The sequence below is a fragment of the Aptenodytes patagonicus genome, chromosome 25 (genome assembly GCF_965638725.1).
Source record: "Aptenodytes patagonicus chromosome 25, bAptPat1.pri.cur, whole genome shotgun sequence".
In the NCBI taxonomy this organism is placed as follows: Eukaryota; Metazoa; Chordata; class Aves; order Sphenisciformes; family Spheniscidae; genus Aptenodytes; species Aptenodytes patagonicus.
This window is the reverse complement of record NC_134973.1, coordinates 1,231,213-1,246,661: the sequence shown is the minus strand read 5'-3', so window position 1 is coordinate 1,246,661 and position 15,449 is coordinate 1,231,213. Positions and strand designations below refer to the sequence as shown.

The window sequence follows — 15,449 nt, the reverse complement described above, 5'->3', positions numbered from 1 at the left end:
CCTCGGAAGATGGGTCAAAGCTAAGCTTTTGTTACTTAAAGGCCCTTTGCCAGCCCTCTTAAATTCCATGTAAATACATTTAACTTTCTCCCAAGGTGAAAGGAGCAATGCCGGCGGGCTGCGCTCCTGGAGCAAAGGCACACTTGCTCCATCCTGGGAGCCAGCGAGCACCCTGAGCTCCGGCTCCTGCCAGCTTCACGCTGCTTCCCAGAGTGCCCAAGGTCAGCTGGGACAAACACGAGGGAGGAGTTTCCTCTTTTTAGAAAGGGGGATTTGACTTTTCCCTGATAAAATGCAAGAGAAAACCATCCCCAGCAGAGGCGTTGCAGGCTCCTTTGCATCGTCCATGATGGGTCCGGCTGTGCGGCGCTGGGGATGGGAGAGAAACTTGTCAGTGCCGGCACCCCAGGCTGGGTTTTACGGCTGGGGGGGACTGGGAGAGGCACAGTCAGATGGGCTGCCGGCTGTGTAACCTCTCCTGTCTCTTGCGGTCGGTTTAGGCATGTTAGAGATGTGACAGCCTGGGGGCTCCCGGGTTTGCCAGTGGGTGAGCGCTGTATCTGTCCTCTGCCCTGGCCGGGTCCCCGACGGCGTCGCAGGGGTCAGGGGCAGCATGGGGCCGTTCGGTCGGATGTGCCTTTTGAGGACGGGTGGACACACAGTGCCCATCAGGTGTGTCCCCCGCAGGCACCAAAGCACTGATCGCATCAGAAACTGTAATCCCTTGCCGTAAAACCTCGGAGGCGGTGAGGGAAGAGTTTTGTCCCGAGTAAGTCTGTTTGCCTCCGTGTGGGCAGAGCTTGCTGCCTCCAGCAGATGCTTCCGACCCCTTTGGTTTGCGGGCAGGCTGGCAAGACAGGTGGGGAGCACTGCCTGACAAACCTCTCGGCCTGACTGTCACCTCCCCTTTACCTTCAGCAGGCTGGGCCGATAAAACCATCGGCAGGGTCTCATCCTGCCCTCGTGGGCAGCAAGGTGAGCGTGGGACCACGATGCTCCCCACGATGGCACGTGCTCGTTTGCATCCTTGGTTTGTAGAGAGCTTCCTTGCTGGGATCCAGCGAGAAAACACAGCTTGAAAGACCCTTTTCTTATTGCACGTGTATTCCCCTATAGCTACCCCCATGTTTACGTATTTGTGTTTTCCTTCTGGCCTGTCGGCTTGTCTTATTCCCAGCCCCTTCCCCCCCGCCCCCTGGCTGAACTTGTGCGAAGGCAGCTCAAGGCGGCTCTGTTCTCTCCCAGCGAGCGCGGTGGTTTTCCAGCGTAATTACATGGAAGGGCTTTTCTGTCTCCTTGTTTGCAGACTGGTTTCCTGCCCAGTGAAATGGGAATCGCGAGTCCGAGCACGCTTTCCCCCACCGGGGTGAAAGGGGGGTCTCAGTATTTTTCTTACCCCAACAATCCTCGCAGAAGAGGTGCTGAGAGCAACATAGGTAAGTCGCTTCATGTCACCCTCGGGGTGACACAGGTGTGAATTTGGCATTGGCTTTTTTTAGGGGAAGGGGGAAATATATATATATATATATATATATAATTTTTTGAAAAGGGGGTTTGGGCTCAGTCATGCAGAATTTCCTTCTTTCTGGAAAATGTCAGATTAAGTGAAAGCAGCAAATGGCTTGAGGTTGTTCTTCTAAAAATGCCTTCAGCCACACTGCACATCAGTAGTCGTTCCTGGAAAACCTTGGGCTGCCTTCGAGGCTGTTTTTATGGCCGATGGGCCTCCTTGGAGCCCTTGTCCTGCTGCAAGCAAACAGGACTGCCAGGAACAAGTCGCTAAGAAGCGGTGTGAGGTCCGGGTGCTCTGCTGGGGCATGGGAGCTGTGCCCTGGGATGCAGGCGATGTTTGCTCCGGGACCTCTCCCTGCCCGCCTGCCTGCTTCGATGTTCCAGAGCAGGAGTTGCCCACACCTGGATCTACCTGGGAATAAGCCATTTTGCTTTTAACGAAGGCTAAGGTTGGGTGTGAATTTAACTTTCGAGTGAAGACAAGCCCCAGTTCTCCAGAACTTGTGTTTCTTGTCATAGTTCCCCCCGCACCCTCCAAAGTCACATTCTTGCTGCTATTTTGGACTTTCCCCAACAAACGAAACCAGAAGCGACCCAGTGTTACATGTATTTTTTCCAGTTCTTTTCAGAAAAAGGCATCCACTTTGATATTGCCACTTTAAAACGTTACTGGTTTATGCTGTCAGCCTGGAAAATGATTCTTTTGCATCGGGTCACTCTGTGTGATGAATTTCTCCTCCTGAGCTACAACCCGGCAGAGTCCCTGGCTTGGCAGACTTGCTGTGTTAGCATCCTGCACCCCCCCAGCTGGGGCTTTCCTTAATTGTGAACTAAAAAAAAAACCCAGATTTTTAAGCAGTGCTTCCCCTTGAGCCACTTCTTGGGATGTTTCCCCCACCACCTCCCTGAATTGTCTCCCTTCCCCCAGGACACCGTGTCCTCCCCCCTCGGAGCTGGACCTGGAGAGATGGGCTGGGGAGGGACCGGCCTGGGGCAAGCGTTGTCCCTGCCTTCCTGCAGCGGTGAAGCTTTCCCAAGTATATTGCTGTATAAGGAGCAAATGAAAATACAGCCCCATCCCTGCATTTGTCCTCTTTCTGCATCCTCTCTCTGCAAACCCACTTCAAGTTAAATTGTTTCAAAAAAAAAAAACCAAAAAACCCAAACAACGAGGGGTTATTTATGGGCTCAGTCTCTCCCAAAGAGCAAGCGCAGCCGTTCTCTGTGTGGTGAGCACCTCTCATCACGGTGTTTCAGGAGAGAGACTGCCCTGTGAACTCTGTGGGTGAAACCCGCCCTCAAAGGGTGCAGATGAGATGGGGAGGAGAGGTTCATCCTCAGACATTTTTACTATTGACACTTCTTTGGCTACGGGGCATTTGGGATCTGAGCCCTATTTGTACCTGCATCTTACATCCTCGGATGCTTTTAGCTATAGCTTGTTGTTTTCCCTCCCGCTAACCCCCTTCAAAAGTTAGATCCTCTCTTCTTTTCTTTAAAGCAGATGGACAGCCCAAAAAGGTTCGGAAGGTGCCTCCTGGACTCCCCTCCTCGGTAAGTGGCAGGAGTGTTTTCCCTGCAGGTATCCCCTCCCAGTTCCTCCATCCTCTGGGCGTCCCTGCTCCCTCTGCCGCGAGAGCTGCCGGCCCTACGGGTCCGGCCACCCCAAACATCGAGGGCTTGGATTTTAGCAGGACGAGGAAGGGTTTTCCCAGCTACAGCTTCCTACACAGGCGAAATGGGGAAGGCTGCAGTGCTGGGGCACTAATCGGAGAGAAGGAACTGCAGTGCTCCCCTTGCAGAGCAGCCGGTGGTGGCACCTCCCCGGCCGGAGCCCGGACCCATCGCTTCCTGCCCTTGCTGGCTCTCGTCTGTTTGACGTTATGTCGCGAGTGCCCGAGTGAAATGTAATATTTGGTGTGATTGGATTTCACTCCAGAAGGGAAACCAAACCAGTTGTAATGCGGGCAGGCAGCTGGGGCTGCTCCAGGTGTGTGCGCTGCCTGGGCTGTTTTATAAGAAAGCCGAGCAGCCTGTAGGAATACGTTAGCCGTGCTCCCGCGGCTGTTACAGGGGCATAAACTGAACAATGTCTTTGTGGCTAGAAGTAATGGGATCTCCAGGAAAGCTAATTGGAGCGGGCTGGAGGGTTCCTGCAGGAATATGGGAGCTGTCTGGCTGTGTGGCGGCCGCGGCTGCATTCCTCGCCGGAGCGTTTGCGTGCTTGCAGGGGGACGGGCGGGCTCTGTCCTGCAGGCGAGCTGGAGCTCAGGCTGGGGCTGCGCTGGAGACGGGCCCTTGCCCGAGCGTGTCGTGCCGCTCGCTGCCAAAGCTGATGCTGATGCGACGTGAAGCGGGTGCCCACTCCCCCATTCACCGGGGAACACCTGTGTGCGTCCACCCATGGGGGAAATCTCGTGCTGTGGCGTTCCTTCACTGCTAGCGCAAAGCTTGGTCTGTAACCTCCACCACGGGCTCTGCCTTTGGAAGCGGACCCTGAGATGCTGAAGTTGGGAGGATGGAGGGAGAGAGGAAGGCACCAAGGGCTTGCCGGATTGGGCTCGCAGACCGGAGGGTGTTGGGGGGGTCCCTGCGGACCCACATCATGCAGAAACCAGCTCCAGTCAGCAGTGCTGAGTTGCTCCAAGAGTCTGTGTTTTAACAGGGAAAACCTGCTCGAGGCAGAATCCCTATCGCTGCGTCGAGTTTGTGTGAAATTCGGAGCTTTTAAACCCCAGTCGACATGTGGGGAAAACATCGTTCCCGACAAATGGCCCTTTATTGGCCTCGGATTTCAAAGGTGACGGGGCTTGCTGCCCGTCGTGCTGGCGGTGCCTAAAGGGCCCCGATTCCCACAGGAAGAGCCGCTCAGCGTTTACCAAGACTCAGCCCCTTCCCTGTGTCTGAGCCGACACCTGCACACAGGCTTTTCCAGCCCAGAAAGCACTGGCTGCCCCTTGACCTCAAAGCTCCAGTTTTTGCTGTACGGGCCGGTGCTGCCTCTTTCCGCTGCCCTCTCTTTGCCGTGACCTCCGGCTTCTTGGTTTGTTTTTGAACTTCCACACCTGGGGAGAGAAATTGGCACCGAGGCGGCGAGAGAAGCGTGGAGCAAAAGGAGTCGCCGGCCTCAAAGGCAGCGGATCAAAGGGTCTTTCTTGTCTGACTTGCCTGCGGAGGAGCCCACCCCGTGTTATCGCTGGACCCCGTGCAAAATAAACAGGTTAATCAGCACCTTATTAAAATAAAGTGCTTTAATCTGTAATTCCCTAGCTGCTTTGAAAACTCGGAGAGGTCAGCGGCTGGAATAGTTGAGGGTGGCTGAAAGGGGAGTGATTCCGCCAAAGGCACCAAGAGGCACTGGCGGTGTGAGATGGTTAGAGAGGGATGTGGAAGGCGATGCCGGGCAGGGGCGGCGGCTCTGACTGCGGACGGGCGCCGAGGTATCTGTGCTTGTAACCCACGTCCCTTTGGGGTTAGTTCTTGTGAAATAGGTGCTGGCCTGGGGCAGCGGCTCGTGCTGGGGCTGCCCCCGGAGCACGGAGCCCCTTTGAGCCTCCCTGCGACGTGGAGCTGGAAAGCAGGGTTAGTGCTTGCTCCTGCACTCCCCCGCGGGCTGGCGTGTCCAGGCACAGGACCCGGGGCTGGATGAGGCCCCCCGAACCCCTGCTGCACGTTGGCCGGCTTTGCCGGAGGAAGCCGGGGAGGCATTTTTGTGCAACAAACCTTCAGGGTTTTGTTGCCGCAGTGAGTGTGGTGGCTGGGAGCCGTTTCAGCCTGTGAATTCGCAGTCTGGTCACCGCTCTGTTTAGCTTTAGTCTGCCTGAAGTCCCACCCCGGTTCATGCATTTAAGCAAGAAAAACAGGGAGGGGGAAAAAAAAAAAAACCACCACCACAAAGCCCTGCAAATCCCAGCGCTGGGGCTTTTCAAGCGGCTCTCTCGCCGCGCTGGCAATTTCAACCGGAGGAAATGACCTCACCTGGAGGTCCCCGAGGCTGCCGCCGGAGCTGCCGACGCGAGGGCTGGGGCCGCGGGGTGGGGAGCAGGGACCTGGCGCTGATTTACTGTTTCCTGCGGCGCTTGGCCGGCGGCCGCCGGCTGGGCTGGCTCCCCCGCACGCGGCGGGGCTGGGATGCTCCTCGCTTGGCCGGTGCGGGGAAGAGCGGAGTTGGCTTTTCACAGCCTCCCCTGCACTGAGCAGGGAAATGAAAGATTTGGAGGGGCCAGTGCCACTCCTGGGGTGAAACCTGGCCCGCTGGGGTGCAACAGGAGATGGGGGGTCGGGGATGGCAGAGCAGGGCAGATACGCAGCAAGACAAACTCCCCCCTCTTTGCAAGCCTGGTCCGCTCATCCCTGCTATTTTATTCTTCTTATTTTCGCTCTGGATTTATTAAATGGATGTTGCAGCTCGCTGCGGCCCCCCCGCGCCCGCTCTGCTGCCGCACAGCTGCCTCGCGCGCTGGCCAGGTGCCAGCCCCTGGCAGATGGCGCGGGGCTATTAGACGTGCTTCATTCGATTCCCTGTCCCAGCTCCCGCTATTTAATCAAATTATAGGAAAAGTCAATTTACTGGATTCTTGTTCTTTGCAGCCTCCTCCATTCCCCCGCTCTCCCCGGCCGCACGCGCTGCCCACGCGCGGCTCTGCACGCCCGCTTCGCCCCGACGCTGTCCTGCGATGCCACACAAAGGCGAAGCGCCGTGAATTTTCTTTTTTGAGTGAGGGACGGAGGGCAGCTGCCAGCGTCTGTCAGGTTTTTCCCTTCCCCCTCTCTTTATTTTATTTTTATTTCTTTTTTTTTTTTTCTTTTCTTTTCTTTATTTTACAAGTTCCCCAGTCTCAGTCTGTGGCACCGATGCCCGCAAGTTGCTTTCAGCTCCCCGTTGCCCCGCAGGGTCCGTCCGCCCGCTGCCCAACGGCTGACTGGCGGCGAGGGGCCGGGGCTGCCCCCGGGGCTCTGAACTTGCCCAGCTTTGAGGGAAGCTGCTCCGAGAAGCAGGAACCTGGGCTGCCAGGGGAAAATGAAGCAATATATTTAAGTGCAGTCACTGGTGCTTTTCAGAGCTTTTTTTTTTTCAAAAAGAAAAGACCCTTATTTTCTATTACCCCCCCCCCCCAAAAAAAAGAAGAAATTCTTGGTGTTCTGGGCAGTTACAGAAACACAGAAACAATTTTGCCCCTTCTTGCTGGGTGAGGACCTGGGGTCGGAGGGAACTGGCCGGGTGGGGGGACAGAGAAACTCAGGGCAGGTTTCCTTTCCAAAGAGAGCTGTGTCTTCCAGGCAGAGCTGGCTGAGTGTGCCTGGCCAGCCCCTGCACCCGCCTCTGCTTTCGTGTGTATTTAAAAAAAAAATTATTAGCGGTTTCAGAATGAATCAATGGGGATGAAAATAGGCTGTAACAAAGGTTCTCACGTAATTTTGAGTGGCATTTCAGTTTCTTTGCGTGTTGAATTTCTGCTTTAAAAAAAAAAAAAGTATGTTTTTGCACTGGCACAAGATGTTTTTCTGTAAGGGCTTTCTGGGATGGGTTTGGTTAATTTAGAAGAAAATAAAAAAAAAAAGCCTTTTCTTTTGCATAATATGCTGTAAATAATGTAGCTGAACGGTGCTGCAGAAATCTGGCCGAAAGCTGTCCGAGAGCCGTCCCCTCCCGTGTGACATCCCTTTTGAGGGACTGCGCAGCCCTCAGCTCAATGCTTCCCCCATGCCTCAGTTTCCCCTCGAGCGGGACAGGCTGATTTCCATGCAGGGTTTGAGCACAGGCCGTGTTCAGGAGCGGCTGCTCCCAGTGCGGTGCTGCAGCCCAGCGTACGGCAGGGTCGGCGCAGGGGTGAGCAGGTCCGGAAGCCTCACCGGTCCCTGTCACCACCGCCCAGCCCGCACCCTTGGGTGCGGGGTTAGCACGCAGAAATGATTGCTTTTGTGGTTACCCATAAAAAGTTATAACCGCAGAAAAAGGAACTAGAGCGGAGAGTTGAAACTTCTGCCAGCACCGGCGCCTTCTGCAGGAGGGGGCTGCGGGGATCTGCGCTGTTACGGGAAGGCAGACGGGGACGTCTCTGCGCGATGGTCCCGTCCCCTGCGCCGCCCCCCAGCAGAGCTACGCCGTTCGGTACCGCCGCCGTGACTTCAGCTGAGCTGCTTCGGTTCCCTCCCTGGCTTTGCTGTGGGACCGACTCTGTCATCTGCTGTGATGAATAAAAGCGAAGCTGCGCAGGGTGGGGTGACCCATGGGGAGGATGTGGGACCGTGGGGTGGACAAGCACTTCTCTTCAACCCCTTTCCTGCCCCACAGGTGTATCCATCCAACTCAGGTGATGACTACAGCAGGGATCCAGCTGGATATACTCCCTCGAAACCTCCCAGCACTGTGTATCCCGGAGCCTTTTATATGGCAGGTGAGTTATTAACAACTCTGGCATCCTGCGAGCTGGCCAGAGCAGGGGCTGCCTGGCCCATTACGGACGATGGGAGGAATTGCACAGCCCATGAGATGGAGGGAGCTCGGGGCAGGAGTGCATGAGACACAAAGCAGCCCTGAAGTGGCTCCGATTTGCACAGCGGGTGATGCTCAGCGTAGGCAGGACGCGATGGGGACAGACACAGCCCCTCAGCCTGGGCTGACTTGCCGCCGTGTGGGCTGTGGGACACATGCTGGCGTCTCTGCCCCGCTCAGCTCTGGTTTTCCTTCCAGACGGGCTCCATAACTCGCCAGACCTGTGGAGTTCACCGGGTGCCATGAGCCAGTCGAGTTACGGTGCCATGCTGGGCAGCTCCTCCTCCCCGCTCCCGCAGTCCAGCGGCTTCAACAGTTTACATCAGCATGAACGCATGGTAATGCGTCCCCGCGCTGCCCCGCGGGCGGGCTGGGGGGCTCTGCTCAGCCAGCTGGTGGTGGTGGCGCGTCACCTCGTCCCGTAGCTGTTGGCTTGGGGCAGCTGCCGACAGGGAGGGCCTGGGTCCTGGCCCGGACGCTGAAGCCCGGCAGCCTTTCGAGGGCACCTCTCACCCCTCTCCCCCTCTCTGCTAGAACTACCAGCTTCATTCAGGAGAGGTTAACGGCGGACTCCCTTCTGTGTCTGGCTTTTCCTCTGCCTCCACGCCGTACGGTGTCTCCAGTCACACGCCCCCGATCAGCGGGACGGACAGCATGATGGGTACGTATGGCCCCCGGGTGCGCAGTGGTCCCCAGCATGACCCCCCTCGCTCCACTGCCACGCAGAGGCTTAACTGGAAAATCAAAGTCTCGTGCAAACCTCTGATGCCCGAGGCTGTGATATCTGCGTCTGATGTACCCGGCCACTTTTTATCCGTTGTGTGTCACCCGTGCATGGAGTTACTGCGTGAGGAAGAGGCACAGCGAGGTTATTGCTGCTGGATACCTGGGCAGGCTACAGCAGGGGGACGGGGTGCTGGCTTGGGGGTTTACAGCTCGCTTGGTGGATCTGGGAGGAGACCAAGATCTGTGACATTATCTCGTGGAGGTGCCGTGGCGGGAAGGATTTGCACTTGCGTTGAGGGAAGGTGGGGGTATGTGTGAAGCCGTTCGTCTAAATCCAGAATAGGAATGTTTGTGCTGCATTTGGATACCACGTTAAACCCTTGAGTGCTTTAATCTCTAACCCTGCTGAACCTGTTACAAAACCGGTTACTGAAATGAACTCGTGTTCCCCAGGAAATGAGGATCCTGACCCTGATTCATAGAAAAACCCTTGTTTAGAGGAGGGGAAGCAAGTTTGGGATTGTAGGGGCTTAAGATGCCCCATGAAAATGGGCTGCGCTGCAGCAGAGACATTTGATTGCTGTTGATGGCATGACACCTTCGACCCAGTGTCTTATAAAGACATTCCCACAGCCCCATGAAAGCTGCCGGGGTGTGTGTGCCTTCATCCGGGCTGCTCCGAGCTGGGCATCCACTTAATTTTCAAGCAAAGCAGTAAGCGAGAAATTTCAATCTCAGAGCAGGCGACCCCAGAGAAGGTCTTGTACGGGTGCCTTGTCCTGCTGGGTTTCTGGCTCCCTGGCACTGATGTCTGTGTCCTTTCTCAGCAGGTAACAGAGGAACCACAGCTGGGAGCTCGGGAGACGCACTCGGGAAGGCACTAGCTTCAGTAAGAGTTTCTGCAGATCCTTGACCCGGTCCCTGTCCTGTCGCAGCGTTGGACCTGCTCTCTATAATAGGGACCCTCTAAGCAGCAGGGAAGACGGACACATTGAGAAGTTTGGGTGAATGCACCCCAAAAACGTGGCAGCCTCTGAGGGGAGGGTTTTCCCCCCCTCTGTGTGCTGCCATCCTGAGTCCTGGCACTGTGCAAAAGCACCTTTTGGCAGACAGGGAAACTGAGGCAATGGACGTTATGGTGGCCCCACAGACCCATGTCCATGACCCAGCTCTGCGGCCGCCCAGCCTGGTGCTGGTCTGGCAAGACGACCCTGTGCAGCCCTCATAGCAGGACTTTCAGGTCCCAGTATTCCTGGCCCTGCATGTGCTGGTTCAAACTGGAGGGCACTGGTCCCACTGGGCTGTCGGAGCTTGAGGTTTCATCTGTCCCGTTCAGTGCAGGGACCTTTGCTTCTGCATGGTGGCAGAGGGGTGCTCAGCACTGCACCCTGCAATAATTTCTTGGGGCTCTCGCTTCCCTCCGAGGTGGGACCTGAAGGATGGAGGCTGTAGCTGCAGAGACGGCGGCAGTGGGGACAGAGAGAGACCCCAGTGTTAATGGGGGAGCTGCGGGGTGATGAGCGGGCTGGCCCGTCACGCTGGCTGGGAGCTGGTGTTGGTATGGGAAGGGAGGTGCCATGGGGTGGTCCTCGCTGCACCTGGGCTTGCTGGTGCTGCTGGGGACGGGGAGAGCCGTCGCAGGGGTGGGCGCTGCTGACCGTGCCCTGCTTCTCTCGCTCCAGATTTATTCCCCCGATCACTCTAGCAATAACTTCTCGTCAAACCCCTCTACACCGGTCGGCTCCCCTCAGGGGCTTGCAGGTAGGTGAAAAATGTTGCTTTTTGTGTAAAGGGGGATGTCAAGTGTGCTTTCAGGAGGTCCAAGGCAGTGTACTTCCCAGATCAGCCCCTCATTAAAGACGTTTTTGGCAATCTCGCCAAATCCCATTTATTTTTAAAAGCAGGAGAGTGAAGAGGAAGGACAAGCAAACTTGAAGATAATTTTTAAATGTCTCCTGTGAAATTGCATGTCCGTCTGCTTTAATTGGTTGTAGCTTTTCCCCCGGTTGGAGCTGAGCAGTGCCCGGGTGGGGTAAAAGCCGCACGCGTGAGGGAACGGCTCTGCCTGCGCCTGGCTTTGCCCCTGCAGAGGAATTTTAGCAGGCAGCTCTGCTGGAGGCGCGAGCCTGGCCCACATGGTAGCACCACCGCATGCTTGAGTTAAAATCATCGCTGCCACTCCCTGGGACCCGCTTCAGACAGACCCTGTCCCTGAGCATCCTATCTTGGTGAGGCTGGGAGAGTTTGTCCCTGGTTTTGTCTCCCGTGGGAGGAGTGCAGTGGGAACTGGGAAGCAGCCAACTAGTTAAAAACCATTTTCAGTGCCTGACGAAAGCCCGTCTCTGCTCCCGTCCGGCGGGAGAGGTCTCGTTTCTGCTCAGCAGAGCTGGCACTGAGGCCCCTCGGTGCCCAGGGTACATGTGCCAGCCTGCTGCTCCCCTGGGGTCGGAGCGAGCACAGCGTGTGTGCTCGCTGCCTGCTCACTGAGATGATATCAATTTAAAAACCTCTCGAGGTCTGAAGGCTTGAGCTCAGTTTCCTGCTGAGGCAGAGCAGAGGCGAGCCCTTAGCAGGGGCTGAACAGAGATTTCCACGGGAGGCACATGGGATCAGACTGTGACCTCTCACGGCATTGCTGCGAGATAAGGCTAGCACCTGCTCTGAGATGAAACGCCTCTGTGGGCACCCTGCTGCCTCGCAGAGCAGTGACGGGGAGCAGGGGAAAGACCTGTGCCCGTGTGTGGCGTGGCTGGCTTTGTATGTGCGGTGTGACCAGCCCCGTGCAGTGCCATGGTGGCCTGTGTGGTGCCGCGGTGGCCGGTACGGTGCCGTGCGTGGCATGGTGGCCTGTGCACAGCGTGGTGGCCCAGCTTCCAGCCCCATCTAGTGGCAGCCGTGCCCGGTCCCAAGCTCTCCCTGTTTGTTCGCAGGCACATCCCAGTGGTCGCGAGCGAGCGGACAGGGTGCCTTATCTCCCAGCTACGAAGGGAGCCTCCACACTTTAGTAAGTGTCGCCGAAAGATCTGCCTTCTCCTTTTCTCTTCCATCCCTCGTGCGCCTGGCGGTAAAGGGCTTTTGGGTGAAGTCCTCTCCCGCAAATGCCTGGGGCCTGAAGGAAGATGGTTAGTTGATAGATGGACGTTTGGTTGGAAACAGCTGAGCAGAGTTGGGCACCTGCTTCCCTGAGCCCAGAGCGTGGCTGGCAGAGGTGCAGCCTTGCACCCTGCCCCTGTTTAGGACTCATTCACATCCCTGTGGGTCTGGCCCAGCCCAACAGATTTGCGTCTGGTTTCTGCCTCCCTTTCCTGAGTGGTTCTGCTTGTGTGACCCCTTGTGCCTTTAGGGGATGGCACTGATGGGGTCGGGGCGTTATTTCTCCCTGTACCTGCCTTGCGGTAGCTGAGTGCATGATTGCCGCCAGCCATTCTTTAATGCAGGGAGCCGCAGCGGGCTGCTGGCTTTACAGGCATTAACACAGACCTATTTCTCTGTCCTGTCCTTCAAGCAAAACAAAATGGAAGACAGGTTGGACGAAGCCATTCATGTGCTGAGGAATCACGCCGTGGGCCAGACAGCTGCCATGCCAAGCAACCACGGGGACATGCACGGGCTCCTGGGCTCAGCGCCAGCCCACAGTGCCACCGTGGGCAGCCTGGGCCAGGCCTTCCCCGCCTCGGTCATGTCCCTGGGGAACAGGCACCCGAGTCTGGTAAGTGTGGAAGCATCGCAGCAGCTGGCGGGGACATGCCGGGGACCCGTGTCACGGGGTCCCCTGGCACCCAGAGGGACGTTGCCTTTGGCGTGAGAATAGCTCAGTGTGGTCCAGCTTGGGTCAGCTGTTGACAGCTTTGAACGGGTGCTGTGCGCAGAAGTGCAGTGGCTTGCCGTCTTCGTGCGGGGGGGTTGAATCCGCACTCAGCACAGTGGTGGCTCTCGGGCACAAGCCCTGCATGTAGTTCGCTCATACCCCTTTTCGGGGCAGGCAGAGGTGGTGAAAGCTGCTCTTCTTTCCCTGCAACATGGATGGAAATCCCTCAAAACAGCTTTAAGCCATCCCCGGGGGACGCAGGGAGAAGGAGGAAAGGGATCCGGTGCAGGGCAGGACCGCGGGTATAGAGAGCCAGGTATCACCAGGACTTCTCTGCTGCGAACCGTTTGGGCAGGCACCGTGTCCTCCCGTACACGTGGGGAGCGCTGATGTGTGTGATGGCTCATTCAGGCTCCAGGGAGCGCGACAGGTCCCGAGTGCCCTGAGCATGTGGATGCTGGGGTCCCATGCTGGGTCACCAGGGTCCCCCCCTTGTCCAGAGGCTGGTGACCACAGGAGCACGTTTTTGGCAGAGCTGGTTGCCTGCTGCAGCAAACAGTAACACGTCTCCGGTCTCTAGAGAACCAGACGTGCTTCCCTTCCGAGCTCCCCAGACTCTGCTACTAAGCGATGAATCATATGTGTCCCCTCTGTTGCAAACTGCTGCCAGCTGCAGAAATGAGAGTGTTTGCAGCAGGGCTGGCTCTGTCCTGCCGGTCCCTGGCCAGCGTAGCGCAGCCTCGGGGGGGGGCAGGCTCAGAAAGGCTGCCTGACCCTCGTCCTTTGTGTCCAGGCCCTTCGGACCAAAGTTCATGCTGCTGGGATGTCCCCTGCTCTGGTGGTGCTGGGGAGGTGGCAGAAACCCTGATGCTTGATGGAGACAGGGCACGTGCGGCCCAGGCAGGGTGTCCTCTCCAGTGTGCCAGCCTTGTATCCAGGCAGAGAGACGCTTTTCCATGGCGGGGGGAGACAGCACTGATGAGGGCTTTCTGCTTGGTCCAGCTGATGTGCAGGGCACGGAGCTGCTTTTTGCAGTGCCCCCGCCACGGTCCCCCAGAGAGAGCTGGTGCTGGAGCGGGTTGGCTCTTCCCTCCTGCGTGCCCGCGCTCTGGGTGGTGGGAGTGTGCGAGGAGAGCATGCGGCTGCACCTCAGCCTGGTTTGCAGAGCCCCGTGGCTGTGCTCGGGGTGACTGTGCCCATGCCCACTGGCCGTGACACTTCCCCCCTCAAGGCTTGCTCTGCTTGTTCTGCTGTAGGTGGGAGGAGGTCACCCCGAAGACGGGTTGTCCAGCAACCCCAGCATGCTCCACAACCATGTCACACTTCCATCACAGCCCAGCTCACTCCCTGACCTCAACAGGCAGCAAGACACGTACAGCGGTAAGGCAGCTCTGCACGCGTGCACGCTTGAGGCTCGCCTGCCGCAGGTGTGATTCGGGTCACCCATTAGGTCCAGCCCTGTGCAGCAGCAACCTGGGGGGAGATGGATGCTCTTGCAAGGCCGGGGCTTCCTTGCAGCATCCACAGGGCAGTTTCTACCTTGAGCCTTTTCTAGAGGTTTGACCTACATGTTCCTGTCCCTCCTACCAGCTGTGGGTGCACAATGCCCCCGGGCCCTGCTCTGCTGGGGGAGGTTGGGCTCTGACTCTGGAGGGCCTGGGAGGTGGGGGGAGATGAACAGGGAGTGGTGGCAGGGCAGAGCTGGCACCCCTCCAGCTCCTCTTGCTGCGGACTGGAGATGCAGGATGAGTCTGGGATGCCGCACGCTGGCGATGCAGCATGGCAGGAGCAGGACCTGGGGATCCCCCAGCCCTCCATGTGGGTCAGGCCCCTCCAACTTCCATGTGTGGCTCTGCTTCCTCAGCAGGCTTGTCAGGGGGGCTGGGGCGAAGCAGCGTCTCCTCAGGAACCAGCGAAATAAAGAGGGAAGAGAAGGAGGACGAAGAGAACACGTCGGTGGCAGATAACTCAGAAGAGGAGAAGAAGGAGCTGAAACCCTCCCGGAACAGAACAAGGTGCTCTTTGAACAGGTCTCTCTCTTCACTTACTCTGTTACCAGGCTGGGGGCATTTGGGCTGGGGTACAGCCACGGTGACCCACTGGGTGCTGGGCTCAGCCCGGTGAGGCCGGGGGTCGTCCTGCGGCGCAGACCCGCCGGCCTCTGCTCACCACAGGAGCCTTGTCTGTCCTCGCACAGAGGCGGCACAGCCCAGGCTCCCGCTGCTTCCCCGCGGCCAGCCGCTTTGGGCTGTGCCGGGGAAGGGTCCCTGCTGCCTTGTCTGGCTGGCTCCCATCCCTCTGGCCACAGGGCTTCCTCATGCTCATAAAGCAGGGGGCTCACGCCTTGTCCGCACGAGCTGCACCCGCCTGCGTGGTCGCTCGAGGTGTTGCTTGTGGCCATGTGCAGAAAGGACCGAGCACTCAGCTCCCCTCAGCCGGGGCAGGGAAGGTTTTGACCTCCTCCCTGCTTTGGGTCGTCTCCGCTGTCTGCTTTGGGCTCCTGTATCCTCTGACACATCCAGCCAGATCTGGCAGCAGATCAGGTAGAGTCCTTCCAGCGTGCTGGCTTGTCTGCAACGTCACCATCGGCTCAGAGACCTCGCCAGGGTGATGCTGCCCGGAGGGGCAGCGCCAGCCCCGCTCCTGCCAGACTGCAGCCACCTCCTGCCCTGGAGGCAGAGGGCTGCGTCTTCCCAAAACACCAGCTTGGGACACCAGTGTTGGCCCACACACCTTCTCCGGGCCACCCTGCAACCTCCTGGCAACAAGCTCAGGCCTTAATCGCGTTGTTGTGGTTTCTTTCTTTGTTGTTTAAAAACAAAACAAAAAAAAGAGGCAGAAGAAGAGCCTTAATTGCTTCTCTCCAAAGTCACTGCGTGTCCTCGTGTCTGAGCGTGGGGCACCGGG

The 15,449-nt window shown here is 57.6% G+C and overlaps 1 protein-coding gene across 21 annotated transcripts in view; it reads left to right on the top strand.

Annotated features, from left to right (window-relative positions):
- The window catches only part of TCF3 (transcription factor 3), a 75,673-nt gene that overhangs the window by 53,856 nt on the left and 6,368 nt on the right, over window positions 1-15,449 (top strand). For 4 of the 21 annotated variants that reach the window (XM_076359455.1, XM_076359462.1, XM_076359460.1 and 1 more), the window contains exons 7-17: window positions 1,307-1,436; window positions 3,014-3,066; window positions 7,808-7,910; window positions 8,207-8,346; window positions 8,543-8,669; window positions 9,562-9,623; window positions 10,417-10,495; window positions 11,665-11,738; window positions 12,240-12,443; window positions 13,799-13,922; window positions 14,407-14,572. In XM_076359455.1, the coding sequence (XP_076215570.1) occupies window positions 1,307-1,436; window positions 3,014-3,066; window positions 7,808-7,910; window positions 8,207-8,346; window positions 8,543-8,669; window positions 9,562-9,623; window positions 10,417-10,495; window positions 11,665-11,738; window positions 12,240-12,443; window positions 13,799-13,922; window positions 14,407-14,572 (1,262 nt within the window). The remainder of the gene's footprint in view (window positions 1-1,306; window positions 1,437-3,013; window positions 3,067-7,807; window positions 7,911-8,206; window positions 8,347-8,542; window positions 8,670-9,561; window positions 9,624-10,416; window positions 10,496-11,664; window positions 11,739-12,239; window positions 12,444-13,798; window positions 13,923-14,406; window positions 14,573-15,449) is intronic. The other 17 variants (XM_076359472.1, XM_076359471.1, XM_076359459.1 and 14 more) reach the window with 9 other exon arrangements.